General features: G+C 49.7%; 7 protein-coding genes across 16 annotated transcripts; 3 read left to right on the top strand and 4 right to left on the bottom strand.

Moving 5' to 3' along the window:
• The first annotated feature begins 3,211 nt into the window (after positions 1 to 3,211).
• Positions 3,212 to 6,609, top strand: LOC9658861. The gene is made up of 4 exons (XM_024673616.1): positions 3,212 to 3,287; positions 3,468 to 4,904; positions 5,353 to 5,721; positions 6,297 to 6,609. The coding sequence occupies exons 1-4, from the start codon at positions 3,212 to 3,214 to the stop codon at positions 6,305 to 6,307; spliced, it is 1,893 nt and encodes a 630-aa protein (XP_024529384.1). The 3' UTR covers positions 6,308 to 6,609.
• A 52-nt stretch (positions 6,610 to 6,661) lies between these two features.
• Positions 6,662 to 9,165, top strand: LOC9658860 (transmembrane 9 superfamily member 2). The gene is made up of 9 exons (XM_002969048.2): positions 6,662 to 6,922; positions 7,044 to 7,266; positions 7,317 to 7,708; positions 7,773 to 7,859; positions 7,915 to 8,116; positions 8,171 to 8,335; positions 8,389 to 8,505; positions 8,561 to 8,763; positions 8,829 to 9,165. Exons 1-9 carry the CDS (start codon positions 6,756 to 6,758, stop codon positions 9,046 to 9,048), a joined length of 1,776 nt encoding a protein of 591 aa, XP_002969094.1. The 5' UTR covers positions 6,662 to 6,755; the 3' UTR covers positions 9,049 to 9,165.
• LOC9651220 lies at positions 9,059 to 11,059 on the top strand. Of its 2 annotated transcripts, none has more exons than XM_024674029.1 (6): positions 9,059 to 9,112; positions 9,229 to 9,530; positions 9,582 to 9,761; positions 9,834 to 10,063; positions 10,116 to 10,656; positions 10,719 to 11,059. In XM_024674029.1, the coding sequence occupies exons 3-6, from the start codon at positions 9,595 to 9,597 to the stop codon at positions 10,900 to 10,902; spliced, it is 1,122 nt and encodes a 373-aa protein (XP_024529797.1). In that variant the 5' UTR covers positions 9,059 to 9,112; positions 9,229 to 9,530; positions 9,582 to 9,594; the 3' UTR covers positions 10,903 to 11,059. The 2 variants fall into 2 exon arrangements, with proteins under 2 accessions (XP_024529797.1, XP_024529798.1); XM_024674030.1 differs by having other exon boundaries at positions 9,229 to 9,534.
• A 766-nt stretch (positions 11,060 to 11,825) lies between these two features.
• On the bottom strand, positions 11,826 to 13,520 carry LOC9651219 (protein STAY-GREEN, chloroplastic). The gene is made up of 6 exons (XM_002968752.2): positions 12,998 to 13,520; positions 12,766 to 12,939; positions 12,506 to 12,673; positions 12,387 to 12,438; positions 12,226 to 12,320; positions 11,826 to 12,158 (listed from the first exon to the last, which is right to left on the bottom strand). The coding sequence occupies exons 1-6, from the start codon at positions 13,184 to 13,186 to the stop codon at positions 11,973 to 11,975; spliced, it is 864 nt and encodes a 287-aa protein (XP_002968798.2). The 5' UTR covers positions 13,187 to 13,520; the 3' UTR covers positions 11,826 to 11,972.
• A 200-nt stretch (positions 13,521 to 13,720) lies between these two features.
• On the bottom strand, positions 13,721 to 15,512 carry LOC9651218 (GATA transcription factor 17). Of its 2 annotated transcripts, XR_002992263.1 has the most exons (7): positions 15,151 to 15,512; positions 14,944 to 15,024; positions 14,627 to 14,871; positions 14,447 to 14,552; positions 14,269 to 14,385; positions 14,074 to 14,193; positions 13,721 to 14,017 (listed from the first exon to the last, which is right to left on the bottom strand). XR_002992263.1 is itself a non-coding variant. In XM_002968751.2 (6 exons), exons 1-6 carry the CDS (start codon positions 15,454 to 15,456, stop codon positions 14,155 to 14,157), a joined length of 894 nt encoding a protein of 297 aa, XP_002968797.1. In that variant the 5' UTR covers positions 15,457 to 15,512; the 3' UTR covers positions 13,721 to 14,154. The 2 variants fall into 2 exon arrangements, 1 of the variants encoding a protein (XP_002968797.1); XM_002968751.2 differs by having other exon boundaries at positions 13,721 to 14,193.
• Positions 15,513 to 15,551: 39 nt separating this feature from the next.
• LOC9658859 (derlin-2) lies at positions 15,552 to 16,908 on the bottom strand. Its single transcript, XM_002968750.2, has 6 exons — positions 16,656 to 16,908; positions 16,474 to 16,573; positions 16,180 to 16,391; positions 16,022 to 16,105; positions 15,914 to 15,967; positions 15,552 to 15,862 (listed from the first exon to the last, which is right to left on the bottom strand). The coding sequence occupies exons 1-6, from the start codon at positions 16,752 to 16,754 to the stop codon at positions 15,704 to 15,706; spliced, it is 708 nt and encodes a 235-aa protein (XP_002968796.1). The 5' UTR covers positions 16,755 to 16,908; the 3' UTR covers positions 15,552 to 15,703.
• On the bottom strand, positions 16,906 to 20,647 carry LOC112346038 (myosin-3-like). Of its 8 annotated transcripts, none has more exons than XM_024674025.1 (10): positions 20,531 to 20,647; positions 20,218 to 20,475; positions 19,981 to 20,083; positions 19,926 to 19,934; positions 19,642 to 19,846; positions 18,175 to 19,587; positions 17,522 to 18,117; positions 17,440 to 17,474; positions 17,312 to 17,387; positions 16,906 to 17,261 (listed from the first exon to the last, which is right to left on the bottom strand). In XM_024674025.1, exons 5-10 carry the CDS (start codon positions 19,844 to 19,846, stop codon positions 17,016 to 17,018), a joined length of 2,571 nt encoding a protein of 856 aa, XP_024529793.1. In that variant the 5' UTR covers positions 19,926 to 19,934; positions 19,981 to 20,083; positions 20,218 to 20,475; positions 20,531 to 20,647; the 3' UTR covers positions 16,906 to 17,015. The 8 variants fall into 8 exon arrangements, with proteins under 8 accessions (XP_024529793.1, XP_024529792.1, XP_024529789.1 ...); XM_024674024.1 differs by having other exon boundaries at positions 19,926 to 20,083; positions 20,218 to 20,248; positions 20,334 to 20,475; XM_024674021.1 differs by having other exon boundaries at positions 19,926 to 20,083.

Below are 20,647 nucleotides of genomic sequence, written 5' to 3'. Positions count from 1 at the left end.
GCGACAGCTTTCGCCCCACTTAAGTGACCTTACGCTCATCAATGCGCATGTCATGATTTGATGTCCAACCAACAACACCACAAACAGAGCCAGATTTTTTGTCACGAGCTCTTAAAACTAGGATCATCCGGATGATCTTCATCCAAATCTAGCAGAATCTGCCCGTGGTTTCCCGAAACCTTTGTTCCGGTTCGGGGCCGGGCCGGGTGGGATCTACGTGCAGAATCTCGCAAGGTTTGCAGTTCTTGTGATTATCATGGAGAAGATTCTGTCTGTACATGAACTCGGGTGTTGAAAGGAACCAAAGGCAAAGGTGGTGAAATCGAAATCAGGTTGTACGTAGTAGGCTATTGCTGCATGATAAGATCATGGCGATGATGATTGAGGAATGCCTGAATAGAAGCGATGGCGATCGCCTACGTTTCGTATGATTTCGCCTCTTTGATCAGCCGGCCTAAATTTGTAGTCGATGCAGGAACGTTTGAGCAGCAAGTTTTGTTAGCTATAAGATAGGCTAACTTGATCTTGCTGGTGCTGTTCTTGTTGTGTGTCCTCGTGTACGCTGTCAAGCGAGCCTTTAAAACACCGGCAAGATTGCTGTTCTCGACGATTGCTGCTGGCACAGCCCAAATTGATTGAGGGGACTCGAGTCACACGTAGAAAACGCCCTCTCCACCCAGGTTGTTGCTCGTAAGGAAAATATCACTGGCAAAAGGAAACCCTATAAACTCTCGGCTGCTCTGAGCGCTCATCAGAGATGATTTGTTCTTGATAGCAACAGTGAGGATGTAATAACTACAAGGTGGCGGGGTGGAAAGTATATGGTTGGATTGGATCAATTAAGTTCCTTACGAGACAAATGATTAGCTGCTCAGGCATGCTTGTTTGCATGACTGGCTGCTCTTATGAATATCTCCAATCAAATATTTATATCAATCAGATCCTCGGTGCTCCCAATTTCCCTCCTCTTTGGGAAGCGATCGAGAAAGGAGAAATCTGCAAACCCATGATGGGTTGCTCCAATTCTCCTACGTATTTGTATACTCGAGAATATTACCCGAGAACATTCGCTCTCTCCGTCACCAAATTCCTTAGTTCCAGCCAGGGTTCTCTCTGAGCAAGCAGCAGTGGCTTTGTTCGATTTTCCAATTCATGGATGGGACGGAAACAGCAAAACGCAACAGAAGAGAGAAAGGACCTCGACTTAACTATTCCTCAATCCTGTTGCTGTCTTTAAATGAGACCTCTCATTCATTCATCATGTGTGAGTGTGTGTGTGTGTGTGCGCGCTGCGCGAGCGAGTGTTGTGTGTATATGTGTGAGTGATGTGAGATTCATAGACAGATAGATATACTATAGATGCCGATCATTTCACCCTATAGCACTCTATAAACGAGATTCACAGATAGAGAGCTCTTCTCTGTCTCTTGGTCGCTGGTTCACAAACTTCCCGGTTTCGTAAGACAAACCCTTTGATCCCAGCCTATAGGTCGTGGAGCGCATTGGGGAACCCAAACAAAGTGGAAGTGTATACATACGAGATCTATCAAACCTTCTCGTTCTAGTGTCCGCCTCCTTACCAGCAGCACGAAGAACTGGGTCGATGCTCCCAACATTGGAGCCTGTGTGCTTTCAATCACGCACTCTAGAGAGTTTTTCCTCCATAAAAAACCTCGGTGCTCGATTTCATAATGAGGTCAAAGAGGCAAGCTCAATCCACAGATCAATCGATAGATATGTTTAGTATAGATATATGTCCTGTGGAATGATCAAGGAGTTTGGTCTAGGGTTCCTCGCAAGTTCGAGAAGTCAAAAGAGGAGCCTACGTTGGTTTTTGTTGGCCACCACCTCCAGCGCCTACGTAGACCACCCCCCGAGAAAAAGCGAAGCTCCACTTAGAACGTAAGCAGCCAAATTGGATTAAACAACGAGGGGAAGATTGGATCGACCTTTTTCTCCTTGCGACGATCAAAACGACAAAAGGCAAACATGGATTCCATTTAAGAAATCCCAGCCCGGGTTCCGCACATACTTCTTCAAATGCATGAGAACCTAAAAACCATTGAGCTGTGTGTGACAATGGTCCTGGCAATGAGAGAGAAATCTCACGTGATCTTCTAGATGATTTCTTTAAGGTCAGCCAACCTTTTTTGAGATTGTTTGAAGCTTCTAGCGGAGAAAGAGACTTAGCATATATATATTGTTTGACATGGTCTTTTCTTATCTTCCACTTCTTCCACCTTGCGGGGCTTGGCTTTGTGGTTGCAAAGGCGTAGTCAGAGCTCTTCGTGGAAATGTACAAAAAGAAGAAAGGCCGTTTGATCGCGAGGATTCCACCCCGACCAAAAAGAATGTTCGCTGGCCGAGCTGGCGATGACGTGGCGGGAGGGGGACGTGGTCGCGGGAGATTGGAGAAGACCATGCTCCTAGGCGCCAAGCCCATATTCTCCCACAAATTGCCGTGATAGGAGAGAGAAGAGAGGAGAGAGAGAGAGAGAGAGAGAGAGAGTGTAGTAGTAGTGTTTATACAAGGTGATGCTAGAGCTAGAGATAGTGTGTGTGCTTCGTCGCTCGCGCGGCCTTGTTGAGTTGATCCACCGGGGAGGAGCCAAAATTCGTGTCAAATGCTGGTGGATTTGGATCCCGTGTAGTTAGATTAATAGCAATAGCCTGGCTTTGCTTTTCTCCGAGAGCTAGCTCGCTTTCGCGGAGAAGGATCATTGCGACTCATTGTAGGAGCCTAGCTCTATATATTAGAGCGGGAGCTTGATCGATCGAGGGGGAGGTGAAAGGAGGAGGAACAGGAAGGAATCTCGCCGTCTTCCCGGTTCTGTGGAAAAAGAGAGGAAGAGAGAGTTCCAAAGCAACGCAAAAGCATCTTATCTTACACTTCTTTCTCTCTCTCTCTCTCTCTCGTTTTGCTCCAAATTCGAGCTGGCTGATGATGATGGTGTTGGATCCCGACGGCTACTCCTCGTCTTCATTCTCTTAGGTTGTCCGTCGTAGCAAAAGCTCCACCGGGAACAGTAGATGCCACTACTGCCACTGCTCCATGACGATCGCAGCGAGGTCATCCGTGACTGTGTGAGCTAAGTACGAGCACGACCGATCGGTGGCTAGGAGGAGCATCGATCGAGGAGGAGGCGAGGAAGATCGAGGAGATTCCAGGTGTTTCTCAGCTTGATGATGCCGTGACGACTAGGGAGTCTACATGATCTACCGGGTACTCGACGAGAATTCGTTTGATCTTGGACCACGATATAGGAATTGCAGTGTTGTTCTTGGAGGTCGTGAACTTCTCCGCGTGAGATCGTCGTAGCTGGGCTACATAGCAGTAGTACTACCACTGCTGCTGCGCTGCTCGACCCGAGCTCTCTGGCAGCTCTAGATCGCCGCGGCGAAAAGGAGAAAAAGAATTCTTTCGTAGCTCCCGGGCTGAATTCCCTGCGATGGTCCGACGAGTCTAGCCCGACAAAGGAATCGTACCGCCGGGAGAGAGGAAGCAGTGCTCGCGGAGAGGGCGAAGCTAGCTAGAGAGATTGTTTATGCATTTCGATCAGCACAGGAGAAGAATCCAGCAGCGGTGGCGCCTGCTGTGGTGGAATCACGAACCGGCAGTAGCACCACCACCCGGGACTTGATCGGCGCAAGCAGCAGCGGCGGCGGCTCCACTACTCCACCATGGATCGTTCCTTCCTCTCGAGATTGGCTGCTGGATCCCGGCGGCCCCGGCGAGCACGATCACCACGGGGGTGTCATCCAGTCCGCCGCGTCGGGCGCTGGCGGTAGCGATGGATGGGGCCGCGCGGTCGGCTATGGTTTCGTGGGGAGTCACCCCAGCCCTGGCGACGGCGGATTGGGGCCGGGAGGGGGTGGCGGTGGCGGGGGTGGTGATGGTGGCGGTGGCGCTAGCGGCCTCGGACTCGCGCCTCACCACCACCTCCATCTCCGCGACATCCTTGGCCGCGGGCCAGCGTCGGAGGAATTCGGATACCACCAGCTGCACCAACAGCACCAGCGAGCGAGCTTGCGAGGATCCAGCGAGCATGCGCACCACCATCACCACCACCCGGGCGAGCAAGGCGGCGATCAGGGAGGACAGGGATCGCGAGTGGCGAGCTTCGAGGCGTACGAGACGACGCGCAATGTGGGAGGGATTGGGCTGCTCCGGACGGGGCTCGAGGCGGCGGCGGCGGCGGTGGGCGGTGCGCCGGATCCCAAGTCGGTGGCGGATCATCCCCACCACCACCACCACCACCACCACGCGCCGTGGGCATCAGCGCCACCACCATCCGTGCGCGAATTGTCCGGTGCGCGGGGAATCGACGTGGTGCCGCTGGCGGAGCGCTTCTCCCTGGAAGCGGCGGCGGCGGCGGCGCAGGAGAAGAATCCTCATCCCCTCCAGCTCGTCCAGATCCAGGGCGGCGCCCAGCAGCAAGCACAGCAGAATCCCATCACCAGCGTCGCGCTCATCCAATCCCAGAATCCAAGCCCCTCGCAGCAGCAGCAGCAGCAGCAAGGCACGGATTCTTCGTCGTCGCGGCCTCACGGGCGCGGCCACCAGCCCGGCGGCGCGACGTGCAAGGAATGCGGCAACCAGGCCAAGAAGGACTGCCAATTCCAGCGCTGCCGGACGTGCTGCAAGAGCCGCAACTACGATTGCTCCACCCACGTCAAGAGCACCTGGGTCCCCGCCGCCAAGCGCCGGGAGAGGCAGGCGCTCGAGGCGGCCGCCATCGCCGCCGGCCAGCCCCGCCCGAGATCCAAGCGCACGAGATCCCTGGCGCTGGGCGGAGGATCCTCGTCCGCCGCCGCCCAAGTTGGCGGTGGGATGACCGCCAATCCTTCGTCGCTGCTGGGCTTGCCCGGGCCCTCGTCTCCCCGGAGCTCCGCGGATCTTCCAGGTTGGTCCTCTCTCTTTGCTCCATCTCTCCACTTCAGATTTTTCTTCCATAGCCAAGCATGGTTTTGAATGATCGTGGATTGGATCCTTTCTCTTTGTTTGTGTTCTTGCGGCTGGGTTCGCGATCGTGATGGTTGGATTGAGTGCATGCGTGGGGAATTTCGGTGGCTGTGATCGTGAGGTTTGATTCGCTTGATGATAGAGGCAGCGCGCCCGCGCTGTCTCTAGTTATGACTGCATTCATGGATGCATTGGAATCCAGGAAAGCCAGGATCCGGGACTGTGATTGATTGATGGCTGCCTGGGCTTGATTGGATCGATCGAGAGCTCCCGAAGATATAGCGCTCGCCCGCTCGCTCGAATCTTGGCATTGCACCATCTTTTCTGCGATCTTAGAATGCCCGAGCGCTCTCTCGCTTTGTCGTTAACAAGCAACCTTGGTGACACAGTATTCCTACCTTTGTACACTGCAGCGTCCAGTTACCGCGGCGTTCTACCGCCCGAGGTCCGCGCCCAGGCCCTGTTCAAGTGCGTCAAGGTGACGGGCATCGAGGATGGCGAGAACGAGTACGCGTACCAGGCGACTGTGAAGATCGGTGGTCACGTCTTCAAAGGCGTGCTGTATGATCAAGGCGTCGAGGCTCCCTCCGCCGCGGCTGCTGCTCCGGCGGCTGCCGCTCCGGGTGGTGTTGCTCACCAGGCCGCTCCCATCGCCGGGCTCGCGGATCTTCAGCTGGGAGCCAGCCGGAGTAGCATGCCTTCGAGCTCCGGGTACCTTGACCCCTCACAGATTTACGGCTCCACTACACTTTTCGGAGGTATGGCGTAGATTCCAGTCCGAACTCTTACTTCTTTTTGCTTTTCTTCTTCTTGCGTGAGTTGTGTTCGTGGACTTCTCTTTGTTTCGTTTTCGATAGTTCTTTGCTCGAGTAGGTTCTCTCTAGCAATTGGTTGTGAGAGTTTTTGGAAGTGTAATTGCGTGGAGTTCTTGCCTTGCTTGTGTAGAGTTCTCTGATTGAGATGGCTATTGTTTTTAGTTTAAGGTGGTGGTGGATAAAATGGTGTTACGCTTCCTTAGTGCTTGGAATGTTCCACGTTTTTTTTTTCGGTTTTTGCGTAGATCTTAGAAGATCTTAGAATTGTTTCGATGTTTTGCGAGGTGTTTGACTTGAAGCGTGCGTGATGTTTTCCTGGCTTTATTTTTTTTTTTTCGAGCAGAATTAAAATGGTTTTCTGGTGTATTAGATTTGCTGGTTTTTTCTTCTGCATCGATCTGACTAGCGAAGTCCCAGAATTTGCAGCGCGGAACTTTTGCTGTTTTTTTTTAATCATTTTCCTGTCTTTTTTCTCTTGGATTTTGATGTTCCTGACGAACTTTGTCCCCTTTTTGCAGCCCTCCGCTGACTGCTAGAGGAGAAAACTTTCATACTCTCGACCAACAATTGACACAGACTTACACCGGAAACCAGCTGCGACATTATTTACCTCTCGTTTTCCCTCCCCGAGTTCTCTCGTTCTTCCTCCCAAGAGCTCGGGAGGATCTCTCGGATGAGTCCTCGCGTGGAAGATCCAATCCATCTCTCAACTTTCCTCCATCTCATGAAAACGCTGCTCAAAATTTTGGATACATTGAGGAGCTCTTCTTCTACTATTGTACTTAGAAACTATTTGACCCCCCATACATAATTTTTTTCTGTTCTCCAGCATGCCAGGGCCCAGGGATCGAACTGGCGACTTGTCCTTGTCTTTCTTTCTCTTTCCACTAGTAGGTTAGGGTTTGGGGGATTTCGGTGGATGGAAGCGACGACATCCTGGTAGATCTTGCTCCAGGAGGGAAGATCGATAGGCGCGAATGGATCCGCAGCTGCATTTCCTGCTGGGATTACTATCATTGTGCTGCTGCTGCGCGGCTTTGACTCTCGGATCTGGCCGCGCCTTGCTTGATGCAGCTCACTCGTACAATGATGGCGATAAGGTGCCCCTGTACGCGAATAAAGTCGGGCCTTTCCACAACCCGAGGTATGGCTGGCGAGAGATCTTTCTTTTCGCTGCTAGATTTGAGAGCGAAGTAGTTCTTTGCTGGGAATTCTTTTCGTTTTCTGAGACAAAAACGTGGTTTTCTTTTGTTTTTCTTGTTTAGCGAGACTTATCAGTACTATGATCTTCCATTCTGTGCTCCCGCGGAGGTGAAGCACAAGAAAGAAGCCATGGGGGAGCTCCTTGAGGGAGATCGCCTGGTGTCCACTGTGTACGAGATTAACTTCAAGGAGAAGAAGGACGTGCAAAAGCTTTGCTCGGCAACTCTCGACAGGAAGGACAAGGAACGGTTTCGCAAAGCTGTGGAGAATGACTATTATTTCCAGGTGACGGAACTGTTTGGTGACCCTTACTGATTTTCTACTTTGGCTTGTAGATGTTCTTCGACGATCTGCCGCTCTGGGGATTTATTGGAAGGTTTGAGCTCTTTGATAAACAAAAGCACTACATGCTGTTCACTCACGTCCACTTTGAGGTTCGCTTTAACGGCAAACGAGTGATTGAGATCGCTGTTTCTACAGACCCGGCTAAAGCCATCGAGATCACGAATGACGATCCAGTCCCAGTTGACTTTACATATTCCGTCACCTGGGCCGAAACTACTGTTCCATTCGAGAGGCGAATGGAGAAATACCAGAAGTACTCGTTTCTGCCACAACATCTTGAGATTCACTGGTTCTCTATCGTCAACTCGTGTGTTACGGTTCTTCTGTTAACGGGGTTCCTGACTACGATTTTCATGCGAGTATTGAAGAATGACTTTGTCAAGTAAGTTCATCCATTGGTTTGATTTCCAGCTGAGACTTGATCTTTTTTGTTGTTCTTCATCTAGGTACGCCAAGGAAGATGAAGAAGGTTCGGACGAGACGGGATGGAAATATATACATGGTGATGTCTTTCGATTTCCTCCTCATCCAAAGTACGTCGCGTCTTGCACATGAACTGAAGTCTAACGTTGTTTTTACGCTTCGCAGTGTTTTTGCGGCGGTCATTGGAAGCGGCACTCAGCTCCTGGTTCTCGTCTTTTGCGTCTTCATGCTGGCCTTAGTGGGAGTATTCTATCCATACAACCGTGGCTCCCTCAACACGGCTTGCCTCATTATATATGCGCTTACTGCTGGCATTTCCGGCTACGTCTCCTCCAAGTTGTACAGGCAAATGGGGGGAGATAAATGGGTAAGGCAAAATTGCTGTGACTTGGAAGCTCCTTCTCATGGATGTTCTTTTCAGGTTCGGAATTTGTTATTGACAGCATCATTGTTTTGTGGCCCGCTGTTCTTAGCCTTTTGCTTCAACAATTCTGTGGCTATCGCCTACAATGCTACTGCTGCACTTCCCATCGGTACAATTCTTGTCATCACAATCATTTGGGCTCTCGTGACGCTGCCATTAACTGTGAGCGCCATAACTTGCCGTCCTAAACGTGTATTCATGAAGTACTTCCTTAGGTTCTTGGTGGGATCGTTGGCAAGAATAGCAAGGAGGAGTTTTATGCTCCTTGCCGGACAAATAAATTTCCTCGTGAAGTTCCATCCTTGCCGTGGTTTAGGAGGACTATTCCCCAGGTAAATACCATCACTTGGAAGACTCTCGGGGTTATTTATCCGTGATCCCTTGCAGATGTGCATGGCAGGATTTCTCCCGTTTAGTGCAATCTACATCGAGCTTTACTACATATTTGCGAGTGTGTGGGGACACAAAATCTACACGATTTACAGCATACTTTTTGTGGTGTTCATCATACTGATAATCGTCACGGCTTTCATCACGATCTCTCTGACGTACTTTCAGCTGGCCATGGAGGACCACACTTGGTGGTGGAGGTAAGAAGCAGTACCTGTCTATGCAAGCAGTTTCATACTGATTCTGTTGGCATGCATCGTGCCAGGTCCATTTTTTGTGGTGGCTCGACCGCTTTCTTCGTCTACGGCTACTGCTTCTACTACTACTTCGCCAGGTCTGATATGACCGGCTTGATGCAGACATCGTTCTACTTTGGCTACATGGCGTGTGTCTGCTATGGCTTTTTCCTAATGCTCGGTACTGTCGGCTACCAAGCGTCTCTCCTCTTTGTTCGACACATATACAAGGCAATCAAGTGCGAGTAGGGAAGTAGCAGCACCACTGAGATCAACCAAAACAGAAGGCACGGTTGAAGAGGTCTCTTAGAGTGTAAGCAAGTTCTTTTTTTTTCTCATGGCAATCTCAAACACAGTTCTTACTGATGGAAGCGTTGCTCCTCCTGTTGTTCTCGTGCACCTGTGGTAACTTTTTCTTTTCCGGTGCAGGAGCAGAGGAAGCAGAGCTCTGGAATTATGCGGAATTGTCGCTTATGGTAGTGACAGGAATCCCGTGAAGGTGAACATAGTTCAGTGATTAACCATTGGTTGAGTACGAGGTGGATGGGTCTTTGTGTTGTTCCACTACCGCTTACTAGAGTCGCTTCCTTTAAACGTTTTGCTAAACGTTACACCAGTCGGCTGCTCGTCTACCTGCTTTGATTCAACAGGTGAAGGAGATTGTGATGGTCATCAAGTCGAGTGACTGTCAATCTTGAATGGATCTCTTTTAGTGCTCCATTGAATGATACGTAAGTGCGTATTGATTTTTAGCTGTCTTGGTCTTCTCATGTTTTAAGCAGATGAAGCGAAGCGATGAAGAACGAAATCCCTTTTCCTAAGAGGACCGTCGTCAACATGCGAAGAGATCTCCGACAAGAAGAGCTACTCGTTCTGCTGTTCGTAATCATCGTATCCAACGAGTTAGTTTATGCCTGGCCTTCCCTTGCTCTCAATGATCTCTCCCCTCCTCCAGGGAACAGGTACATCAAAGTTACAAGAGTAACTTTTTTCCTTCTGCTTGTAATCGTGTAACCAAAGCGTTTGCTTGGCAGCTTGCAGCTAAAGCTCTTGACTTGCAATGGCAAGCAGACGTACGGTTGCTTTGCAGGGCAATGGAAGTTACTCAACGCCACCGCCGAGCTGGTGAATGCCGAGAAGAATACCACGATCAAATTTGGATCCTACTACTATAGCCACCGTTCTCATTCTGGGGGCACTTGGTCTTTAATCAACAGTCCGGCAGTGTATGCAGAGTCTGGCTTCCAGACGAGCGTCGTCTCAGGTGAATCTCTTTTTTCTTTCCCTCGACGGTTTGCTCACAAACTTCCGATCAGGGACGGAGATAGCAAGCGAGGAAGCGGGAGATGGATGCTCCAGCGCGTTGGCGGAAGCATCCGACCACAAGCACGCTGGAATAGCTTCCACAATCTCCTACATTCAGAGGTTTCCAGGCAAGACGACGGGTTTACTGTCCGGGAAGAAATGCAAGCGAGGCTCCAGAGCAAGAGAGGTCCCGTATGAAGCGGAATACTGGCTGTGGTCACAAGACAAAGTTCCACCGGCGGACACCCCCGCGGAAGTTCGAGTGTCTGGCGAGAAGCTGGTGGAAGGATTCTTCTCCAAAGGCGTCGTGTGTCACGTCTACAATGGGACAGCCTGGGAGGTGCGAGAGTGGAAAGCAAAGTTATACGACGTTCCCGGTGGCAGCGTCGTCGGCCAGCACTCCATGAAGAACAGCAGCACCAGCTTGGTGTGGGAGCTTTTCAATCCCAATGGCTTTGGAATTCGCGGGTCAAGCAGTGGTGGATCCGTGCAAGTCGCCGAGAACTGCATGCCTTGGACGTTGAATCACGTCACACACACCTGGGGAAATGCGTGAGTTTTCGAGCTTTCTCGTTTTCTAGCTTTGTAGTAACTTGTGATTCTTTGCCGCACAGATCGCTGCTGGGACCGTTAAGCCATGTCCAGATGGTGTCAACGAGGGGTGGAATGCCGCCATCGTCGAGCGAAAGCAAGGTTTCAACCTCGGCATCTCCGCTGGAGCCATTGACTCCTCGCCCAGCGACCGGCCAAGTTTCCAACACCACGTTTTCGGCGGTGTTTTGGCTCTATGCTAGATAGAAGATAGACGAGCGTCCTCAACTTGTTACACGTTATTATCGTCCTCGAAGACTCTTGTTGGACATCTTGAATGCCTTCCAAGCTTTCTTCAAGCACGAAGATGGTCGAGGATCTATGTCTTGGAAGCTAAGCTGTCAATGGAAGCCTCAAAGATGTATGAGCTTTGAAAGTACTATCTACTTTCGTCTGGAGGCGACGAGGCCATGGCGTTTGATCGCTCCCCCGTGATGACTGGCATCCACAGCTTAGAAGTCTCTCTCAAGAGGCTCTCGGCCTCTTCGTCCTGGGCCAGTTCCGCGACTTTGGCTTCCAAGAGTTCCATCCTCTCGCTCAAATCGCTAAGCTGGTTCTCGATCTATTCACAAACAAAACACACACACGGTGAACAACAAGAAGGTAAAAAAAAAAACTCTTACATCCTCCGCAGGAGCAGGAACTTTGCTCGTTTCGGCGAAGAGATCACTGAGCTTGTCCCGGAGCTCCAAATCGGCAGCCCCTTCAGCCTCCTCGAACTGCCAATTCAAAGGAGGTAGCACCAATCAAATCCAGACTTGAAAGCTAGCTCTACCTGATTCAAGATGGCGTGAAGGCAATTAAACAGATCAGAAGTGGTGGCCGCCTGCTGGGGTGGCGCTACATTCTCCACGGGGGCCTCTTCTTCTTCTTCGGGCGCCAAGCTCGTCATAGCCATGAACCCTAAATTTGACAAAATTAAATCATATATAATCTTAAACATATTCAAAGTTAAAGATCAATACTTAATTCACTCCGTGTTCTGAACCCTAAATTTGACAAAATTAAATCATATCATCTTAAACATATTCAAAGTTAAAGATCAATACCTAATTCACTCCACGTGTTCTTCATGCTCCAATCCAACCAACTTCCCTTCTCTCTCTCAGATCGGGTTGGTGCATTCAAAATACAAGAATACAATTCGTGTTGAACTGAAAGTTTAATACAGAATTGAGTGCCATTCCAGAATGGCTCCTCTTTTTCTCTGTTTCTTTGTCCTTTTACTGTACAAAATGGCCTACCTTGCGACGAACAAGGCTTTGTTAGTTTCCTTGTCACGCATCAGGCGAAGGAGACGACTGAGTCGAGATCGATGGCGATGATGCCTCGAGTAGAGATTGTGGAACCGGAATGAGGGAGTTTCTGGAGCAGCAAGTGCAGGGGCCCGTGCAGCTGTGCCATGGTTTCTCGATCTCTTTGATGGCTTCCTGGATTGCCTGTTTGGCAGCCTCTGATCCAGTCTGTGATGAGAAAGAGAGAACTGAGTTTAGGAAGACTGAGTTCTAAGGGAAGTTTGTGGTTGAATACCTTTGCAGCGTTGCGAAGAGGTCCCCAGCACTCGACTTTGTTGTATTCACTCACGTTGGAATGGAAGTAGACCCAAACCAGCGCTCCCTCCAGCTCTAAAGTTCAGAAATTTTAGAAAAAAAAACTTTGCTTTCCAATGGAAAAGTCTGTGGCTACCGTACCTGGATGATTCCGGAAGAGAGGTTCGTCCCCATGCCGAAATGCTTCCAGAACCTGGTAAAAAGGAAGGAATTCTTTAGTCGTTTCGAAGTTTGTGGAAGAACACTCGGGAAGAACTTACGACTGGGAGTTCCTTGCGAAAGATGTAGAATCGAAGAGGAGCGATGGCGTCGAGCATCCAGTGGCCACCACTGATATGGCAATGCACATGTAGCGACATCTCGCCCTTGGTTTGCTTCCACTCGGCCAAAACTTCGTCTCTTTGGAGCCTGCTATACCACCCCATGATCTGCGCAGGCACAATCAATCAATCATTCATGAGGTTCCATTCCATGTTCACCAAAATCGAGAACAAAAGAACTATGATCTCCAGTCACTCACCTGTGCTTTGTTGATCTCTCGCGAGATCGCCAGCGTGAGCTTGGCGGTGATGTCGCTGTGCGTGAGCGTGTACGTCCTGGGAGACTTTGAGGGGTGCTTGTCATGATCTTCTCCCAGAAACAAGACTTTGAGCTTGGACGCCTCGAAGATCGCTGGCCCAAACAATCGAGCCTCCTGCGACGCACAAGATGAATCTATAGATGCTCTATGACTTGAAGACAAAGAAACTTACCACTACCGGCGAGATCCTTCTAGACGCGTTCCTGATCTGCCGAGAAGTGAGCAGCAGTCTCTGGCAGCTCCTCGAGCTCAAGAACTGCGACACCATCGCCGTCTTGGATCTATGGAGCCCTGTTCTTGAGTCGGTGCCACTGGAGGTAGAGCAAAGACTCAGTGCTACTTCCAAGGAGGCCACCGCCATGACGAACAAATTAAAAAAATCTAGTCTACTAGTTGTTTAAGCTCGCGCTAGATTCGTGGAGAATCCCTGTCGGAACAAAACAAAGATTTCTCTGCTTGTTACAAGCCTTGCATTGCCACCGATTTGCCGCGAATCCTCCCTGGAATGCGCTAGCTCTAGCTCTTGGAGAAAACAAGAACACAGAAGATTTCTCGCGCCGCCTATAAAAATCTAGAATGCGAAACTCTCACACGCCTCCTCTCTCCTCCCGCAGTGTTTGGAGCTCTTGTTTGCGCGCTATACCTTCGCTTCTCTCCTCTTGTTTGAAGCCACCAAGGAAGAGATTTGACGCCGTCAGCACCCACACAGAATATCCGCACCACTGACGGCAAATCAACGGCCGGATGGCGGGACGCGTCACAAAAGCCGGGGAGATCTATCTGACGGTGGCGGAAGGTGCTACGTGGGGCCCCGGTGGACTACACGTAGCCACTCTTGGCTACCAATGCAAGCAAAAGGCCCATGCGCTTTGCCAAAGCCTCACGAAATCTTGGCTTGTCTTGTGTGTTTCTCGCGTTAAAATGGCGTGTAGAAGTTGGTTTAGAGCCGCAAACTTGGATCTCCTCTCTCTCTTTCTCTCTCTCTCTCGAGTGAGAGAAGTTTTTTCTTGACAGCGCCTGGTGTTACGTGCCTCGCTGGGAAGCGGCGGTGACTTTGGGATCAACTCGGAGTTGTAAGCACTTTGGCGATGATCTTCGCACTGTGACGTGCTAATGCGCCGGGTGTTCACGTGACCGGGATCGAGACGACACGTCAAGAAGCTGCTGGAATTCTCTGGACGTTGATTCAATCCTTCCAGGATCAAACACGCACCAAGTAAGAAAGAGAGACGAGGAGAACGTACGTACAAGTGTGAGCAAGTAATTCGTGTCCCGTTTTTATGTGTGTATTCTCGAAACCAAAAAATTCGAAATCGGAGGAGAGGAAAGTTATGTTGCTCGTGTCTTTCTCTTGGTGCCCCTGGGTACCTGGACAGAGCATGTTTCAGAAAGTGGCTTTCAACCGGAAAACCAAATGGAACAGTGCAAGAGGGACACACGTACCTTGGGTGATGAGTTTTGGCACGGCACCAGATCATCCTGTTGTTGTTGGTGCTGTTGGTGTTGCAGTGGCTGCTGTGGTGTCTTTTGTTCCCGAACTTGCGAGCTTTTCAGGACACCCTGCAATAAACGTTCACGGAATATATGTTCTTGCTTTCGTTCCAAACGCCAAAACACGTACCTTATTTGCCCACATAAGACCGCAGGCATTACACAGCGTCTTTGGTCCGGCTGGACCTTTTCGCATCATCGGTGTTGTTCCAGATGCACATCCACAGCCCTGGCAACTGCGGTAAACAAGGAAGAAAAAGATCCATAGCTTTGAGTAACCAGAGTGAAGGAAAAAATAAAACCAGCTTACACAGTCTCTACTGCCGGAGTCGAAGTTGCCGGCTTCTCCTCGGACTCTTCCTCTTTGACCTTGAAGGGAGCAAACTGGCCTTTGTGCCGGTTCATCTTCACGGCTACATTGCTTCTCACCGAGTAGAGAATTCTCTTCCCCCATATCCGCCTCTCTCGCTTCTCACGGTACCTGCGGATGTATTCTTCTCTGTCCCTCGGATTTAATCGCTGCCCAGGCCCGGGTGGTTCCAGCAAGCTTTGATTCTGGAAAAAGCGAAGAAAAGAAGAATAAGTTACAACACTGGAAAAATAAAAGGGAGTGATCGATCCAAACACCTTAGGATATGCGAGATAACTAGGTACATTGGTGAAGGATTGGATCTCCTGTCCACCCAGAACCGTCAAAACGTCATGGACCTGGAAACCAACAAGAACACAAAAATATGAGAGCAAACAAAGGAGAAAGAAAAATTTCCCCAAGAACGTAGAAGAAACACCAAGAAATCCTTCCGGGGAGGGAGTAGGGCGACAGAAATCTCGTACCTTTTCCACGGGGACGTTCTCGAAGAGATAGACCTCGCCCTGGTACGAGAGAGTAAGCTGGCTCCCTCCTGCATGCTCCTCATCCATGACGGGCTCCTCCTCCTCGAGATCCACCATGGCGCCATCGCCATCGCCAGCGCCATCGCCAGCGCCATCGTCTTCCTCCTCCTGGAATCCATGCGCGCCCTCGCCGCCCTCTCCCGCGCCCTTGGCGCCCGCCTCCTCTTCCTCTTCTACAAATCCCTGGTTTTCAAATTCATGGTGACGATCGATTGTGGAGCGTTGATGCTCATGCAGATGATCCATCGCGCCCCTCACAGATCTTCACCGTTCACTCCACACCCTGCCCTAAAAACAGGCTCCCATTGGCCTTTCTTGCTTAGCCACAAAACCGCCACTGCTTAGCCCTTAATCACGATTAGTCGATAATTAAGCCAAAACCTTTGTGTTCTTTACAAGCTTTGTTTCTCGAGCGAGCGAGACATGGCTTTCCTTTCCTTCTTTCATTCTTGCTTTCGCCTCGCTCCACCCTTCTTCCATTTGAGTTCTCGACTTAATGGACAGCTCCAGCGACCGCGGGAGGCCTGTGGACGACCACAATCTCTTCCGGGAACAACGCTTTGATCAAACCGGGAGTTTTGAGCACTCTCCGGCCCGTCATTTGGGGATAGACGTCCTCGAGGAAGTAGTAGACATGACCAGCGGCCATTCCCTGTGAAAGGAGATTAAAAAGATTGAAGTCTTTTGGCAGAGAAAAGCTTACGAGGAGATCGACCCAGGGGCTGCTTCCCACCATTACAGAGAAGCCAAGGAGAACCTGGAACCATTGCGTGATTTGAGATAAAGAACGCTGGAAGAGAAACTATTTTACCCAAGGCAAGTAAGGAGCGGTGAAGCTGAAGAGGCCCAAAAAGCTCATGTGTACGTAAGGATTCCTTCTGCTCCAGACGTACACCTGGAAAACGAGGCACACAAAGTCAGCACGGAACAACGACAATGCGCTCACAAGAATTAACATGTTTGGCGTACCATCATAAACGTGAGGGAGTTACTCAGGAAGAGAATCTCGGCAAACGGCAAAGGGAAAGAAACCATGCCGCCGAGAACCACGATCAGCGTCAGCAGGCTCCCACCGAAGAGCAGCATGAAGAAGAAGTCGGCCGTTCTTCCCCGGAACGAAGTCTCTTCCAGAAGTTTGCAGTACCGAGCGAGGAAGAACATGTGAAAGAGAAAGTCGAGATCTACAAACAAAGATCAAGAAAAAAGAGATAAAAAGAGAGTTGAGAATCACTCGCCAAAACAAAAGCTTGAGAAGCCACTCACCAAGTCGACCAAAGTAGAAGAAGTTTGTGACCAAGCGCCAGACTTCGTAGTGCTTGACAACGCGCATTGGGTTCAGGTATACATTGAGAGGTGAGATCACCTACACGCACCAGAAAAAAGAACAAAGAGAAAAAAATTAGAGAAAACACTCCAAACACTCCAAACAAGAGAAGAGATTTTACCTCTAGCGCGCAACCAGCAGTAGTGAGCACAGACAATGTGAGGTAGGAGCGCGTGATGATAGGTATTTGCCTGTACCACTCCTCTACCAATTGCGCCATTCTCTCTAGACACTTAGCGATTCTAGTTCCTAGCGCTACGATCCACCTCTGGCGATTCTAGTTCCTGCGATTCTACCTCTGGCGAGCATTTAGCTCATGACGATCTTTCCAGCGCCAAGCCCAAGCAGCGTCACGGCTCGATTAGGGTATATGGGACCACGTGGAGGAAATACCACCGTGGATGCTGTGTACTGCCCAATCGCGTGCTGCCAAGTCAGCACTGCCACATAAACGGTGAGGATTGACCGAGTGGTTTAGCGGTCACGATATGAACCTCCCCAGCAAGTTCGCGATTTTCATCTCCAGGCGCTTCTGGATTTGCGCTAAGTGTTCTTTCAACACTCGAGATGGCTCCTCGTCTTTGGATGGAGCCATGAAACTGGAGATGGATTGTATCGCCGAGAGCTTGTTTCCCGAGGCTTGGACTTCGTGTTGGAGCTCAAGAGCTCTTGGAAGTAACGAAGATGGCGAGATCGAGCCAGTCTTGACGGGCTTTTCGGCCTGTGCCTGTGGTCAAAGATTAGAAAACTTTGGCACAGGAAGTTGCAATCACAAACCGAAAGATCGTTGATTTTTTGGAAGAGGACATGGTACTCGTGAAGTTGCTTCTCGAGAATGCTGGCTAGACCCGTCCTGTTCATCACACCGTGATTTTACGACAAAAAGAATGGACGACGCGACTTACTCCGGATTTGGATTGAGATTGTTCTTCTCAGTTTCCTGTGAGTATCAGTGTCTGAGAACGAGAAACTAAACACCAAGCGTACCATCATTGAAGAAGTCGAAGCTTCTGATCTGTTTGTTTCTGAAGCTTCCTGCATCCTGGGACGAGATGTTAATTGTTGACTCTCACTCTGCTCTGTCGACCTCTCCGTTCTTACGGATGGTTGATCCTTCTCTTGGAATACCTCCTCGTGCCGCATTTGCGGCTGGACTATCTTTGCCTCAACGAATGCAAGCTGCAAATCCTTTCCGTGGAGCCCAGCTTCGTCCGGCTCCAGAATTCCTTCCACGTTCAACTCTGGCTCCTTGTTTGATCTTCTGTTAGAACGACTCGTTGGTTTGTTCAAGTACGTTTGCAACTGCTGCCTTGTTTCCTGTATCAGGGACTCTGTTTCCTTTCGCATGGCGGCTTCAGCATCTAAAAGACTGGCCATGTGTTTGAGCTGCGAGTCCCTTGCCTTAATTTGTTGCTCCAGTGAGAGTAAATGCATTCGCAAACCTTCCATCCTCTCATCCTTAGCCTTCATATGCCGCTCAAACGAGTCGATCTCGTGGCAGTGTCTGCCAGTTAGTTCTGCTGTATGCTGAGCTTTAGCGGCTTCGATGTACTGCTTGATGTTTGAATCGTTGGGAGCCGCTTCTGTAAAAAGCAAAGGTTCATTTCAGGGTCACGTAAACGAACTCATCAAACATGTACCTTGATACGAGTTTGTTGTTTGCACCATATTCATAGCCATCTTCGCTGCGGAATAGAGTTTTCTCCACCGGCTAAGTTCAAGGTCCCTTGCGCGTTCCGCATCTATGTACAGCGCCAGTAAATGCTTCGCAGCGTTGAGATTAAAGACTTCAACAATTGTTCCTGCTGGACTGATGGAAAGAGTGTTGTCTAAACATTCCTCGTCACCATCTTTCCGAATGTCAAACTGATCCAAGCGCAGTAGAGCACACTCTTCAAGCTGTTGTACTCGCTGCTGATAGTAATTAACTTGCTTTTCCAGTTCTGCCACTTGTTCCGCGTACGAGTGGAGCTCTCTTTGTTGTGCTGCCTGCACGTCAAATCGCCGCAGCCTGGCGAAGACCCCTGAAATCTTGTTGTCCTTCGCTGCTGAGTCCAGCTTCTCTAACAGCTCGCTTTTCTCTGTCTTTAGAGTGTTTATCCTTGCTAACACTGTTGCCAAAACGTCTTCCTGAACTCTGAGTTCTTCTTTGAGCTTGTCACATTCTGCACCACGAGTCTCAGCCTCAGCAGATATCTTTTGTTTCAGATCGTCGGCAGCAGCTTCGTGAACTTCAAACTCAGCAGCCATTTTTGCTCTTAAGTTTTCCACCATACTTTCGGCGGCTTTACGAGCTTTGGCCTCAGCAACAAGAGTTTCTTGGCATCTGTCGACCATTTTCTCAGCAGTAGCCAGCTTCTGAACGAGCTCGCACTTTTCACTGCGTTCCATATCTCCATCTTCTTTAGCGGCAGCCATCAAGAAATCTTTTTCCTTTAGCTGGCCCTTGAGATCGCTGATCATAAGATTCTTTTCCTTGCATTGCAAGCAGCTGGTGTCAGTCCCAACTTGAAGACGTCTAATGCACTCGGTCAGCTCTTTCCTCAGCGTCTCGATCACTTCCTTCAATCTTTTCTGCTCGTTCTTCCAGCGCTGCTCTTGTGTTGAAAACATCGCCATGACTTTTTCGTTGGCTTTTGCATCCTCAGTTCTCCTGACCCTGGCTTCATCGAGCTGGCGTTGAAGCTCAGCTGGGTCAGCAGTTGTGGAGATCCTTTTCTCCAGCATGCTTGCTCTAGCGGCTATATCTCGTAGTCTTTCCATTGCTCTGTTTACCAGGAACTTTACTGTTGCTTTCTGGCGCTTCCGGTTGAAAACGGTCAATTTCCTTCTGCCGTGATATCGTCTTATCAACGTCCCGAGAGTGATGAAAGACAATGCAACCCCGGAGTATTCTGCTACAATCGGGAATGCTTCTTCAGCCGGGTTAATCGAAAGGTACCTGGATATGAATTTCAGACTTTTCCGAGCTTGCTTGCTCCTCTTGTTTCCGAATTTTTTGAAGCAACTTCCAGCCATTGCAATAACTTGGGCCGGAAAATCAATCACAACACCTGTGATCGAGTCAGAGACGGGAAAGTAACGGCAAAATCAGCTCGAGAACATACCAAAAATCCTGGCAGCGGCATTGTCGTGGGCGACTCTAGAACCGGTCCCAGAATCAAAAACTCGCGCTTGGAAAGCCCTAGAGCCCGATTGCCAGAAAATTTTGAATGTAGTATATCTGCGAAATCTCCGTGGATAGTGTACGAGATCTGGAACGGATTTTGATGGCTCGGATTTACGTCCATAAGTTTCTTCGTCACTGTTCATCTGAATTACGAATTTCCAGCAGCAAAAAAGAGCGCCATTCGTTATTCCGGCACGAGAATGAAAAACGAAAAACGTGTACCTTGGGTCGCTGTAATACGAAACTTAAAGCTAGCAGAAGAAATGCTCACACTTACTGTAGGATTAGATGCTTCTCGTCCTCACGCAGGTTGAGATGAAAGGAAAAAGAGCCGCAAAAGAGAATAGTCTCCATCTTCGGTGACCAGCTCCTTGCTGATCCTGCAAAACCTCACTGGCGGTCGTCAAAGCCTAAGAAAAAGTGAAACAAAAAGGAGCCAATGCATTGTCCAACATCCGCAAGGAACTCATGGCATACGAAGTAACGGCGTAGAGAAATAGAAAAGAGACAACACCTTTGAGTTCCGTCTCCATTCACAGCGAACACTTTAGATAGAACAGGACGAGTGCCAAAAAGATTCCACTCTAGAACAATATTAAGTGCTTGCACAGAAACAATAAAATTTCTTACCGCCGTTTGTTCGAGTGACAACAAAAGAAAATGCTTGTGATGCCTTCATGAGCAGTGAGAGCACTAGAAATCTCGCGATCGGATTGAAATCAATTCGATCGCCTGTCAATCTAACACCCAACAGGCGAGATTCGCATCGCAGCTAAAAAATATCCGTGACAACGAATAAAGCGATCGAGGAGCCGATTCATTCGTACCTGGGAGACGATCCGCGCGGCTGGAGAGCGCCAAAGCGCGGCCGCCATCGTCCCTAAAACCCTAGCGAGCCAGCGGCCACAAAAATTCAAACATGGCATGGGTACGTGATCATTCCG

The sequence above is a fragment of the Selaginella moellendorffii genome, unplaced genomic scaffold, assembly GCF_000143415.4.
Source record: "Selaginella moellendorffii unplaced genomic scaffold, v1.0 SELMOscaffold_11, whole genome shotgun sequence".
NCBI lineage: Eukaryota > Viridiplantae > Streptophyta > Lycopodiopsida > Selaginellales > Selaginellaceae > Selaginella > Selaginella moellendorffii.
Note: the sequence above shows the minus strand (reverse complement) of the source record. Positions and strands in the feature narration are given on the sequence as shown.

Excerpts from the sequence above, each read along its gene's own strand:
- LOC9658860 (XM_002969048.2), top strand. The coding sequence starts at position 6,756 with ATGGATCCGCAGCTGCATTTCCTGCTGGGATTACTATCATTGTGCTGC. Across the intron at positions 7,267-7,316 it reads AGAATGACTATTATTTCCAG|ATGTTCTTCGACGATCTGCC; the intron begins GTGACGGAACTG and ends TTTGGCTTGTAG. Across the intron at positions 8,336-8,388 it reads TCGTGACGCTGCCATTAACT|GTTCTTGGTGGGATCGTTGG; the intron begins GTGAGCGCCATA and ends GTACTTCCTTAG.
- LOC112346038 (XM_024674021.1), bottom strand. The coding sequence starts at position 19,846 with ATGAACAGTGACGAAGAAACTTATGGACGTAAATCCGAGCCATCAAAA. Across the intron at positions 17,475-17,521 it reads CTTCGACTTCTTCAATGATG|GAAACTGAGAAGAACAATCT; the intron begins GTACGCTTGGTG and ends TGATACTCACAG. Across the intron at positions 17,262-17,311 it reads AAAAAATCAACGATCTTTCG|GCACAGGCCGAAAAGCCCGT; the intron begins GTTTGTGATTGC and ends CTTTGACCACAG.
- LOC9658859 (XM_002968750.2), bottom strand. The coding sequence starts at position 16,754 with ATGGCGCAATTGGTAGAGGAGTGGTACAGGCAAATACCTATCATCACG. Across the intron at positions 16,106-16,179 it reads ACTCCCTCACGTTTATGATG|GTGTACGTCTGGAGCAGAAG; the intron begins GTACGCCAAACA and ends CTCGTTTTCCAG. Across the intron at positions 15,863-15,913 it reads GCCCCTGGGTCGATCTCCTC|GGAATGGCCGCTGGTCATGT; the intron begins GTAAGCTTTTCT and ends CTCCTTTCACAG.
- LOC9651220 (XM_024674029.1), top strand. The coding sequence starts at position 9,595 with ATGAAGAACGAAATCCCTTTTCCTAAGAGGACCGTCGTCAACATGCGA. Across the intron at positions 9,762-9,833 it reads TCCCCTCCTCCAGGGAACAG|CTTGCAGCTAAAGCTCTTGA; the intron begins GTACATCAAAGT and ends TTTGCTTGGCAG. Across the intron at positions 10,064-10,115 it reads CCAGACGAGCGTCGTCTCAG|GGACGGAGATAGCAAGCGAG; the intron begins GTGAATCTCTTT and ends ACTTCCGATCAG.
- LOC9658861 (XM_024673616.1), top strand. The coding sequence starts at position 3,212 with ATGATCTACCGGGTACTCGACGAGAATTCGTTTGATCTTGGACCACGA. Across the intron at positions 3,288-3,467 it reads TTGCAGTGTTGTTCTTGGAG|CCCGACAAAGGAATCGTACC; the intron begins GTCGTGAACTTC and ends CGACGAGTCTAG. Across the intron at positions 4,905-5,352 it reads GAGCTCCGCGGATCTTCCAG|TATTCCTACCTTTGTACACT; the intron begins GTTGGTCCTCTC and ends TTGGTGACACAG.
- LOC9651219 (XM_002968752.2), bottom strand. The coding sequence starts at position 13,186 with ATGGCGGTGGCCTCCTTGGAAGTAGCACTGAGTCTTTGCTCTACCTCC. Across the intron at positions 12,940-12,997 it reads GAAGGATCTCGCCGGTAGTG|GAGGCTCGATTGTTTGGGCC; the intron begins GTAAGTTTCTTT and ends TGTGCGTCGCAG. Across the intron at positions 12,159-12,225 it reads CTCTTCGCAACGCTGCAAAG|ACTGGATCAGAGGCTGCCAA; the intron begins GTATTCAACCAC and ends TTCTCATCACAG.
- LOC9651218 (XM_002968751.2), bottom strand. The coding sequence starts at position 15,456 with ATGGATCATCTGCATGAGCATCAACGCTCCACAATCGATCGTCACCAT. Across the intron at positions 15,025-15,150 it reads AGAACGTCCCCGTGGAAAAG|GTCCATGACGTTTTGACGGT; the intron begins GTACGAGATTTC and ends GTTGGTTTCCAG. Across the intron at positions 14,194-14,268 it reads GCCAAAACTCATCACCCAAG|GTACCCAGGGGCACCAAGAG; the intron begins GTACGTGTGTCC and ends TGCTCTGTCCAG.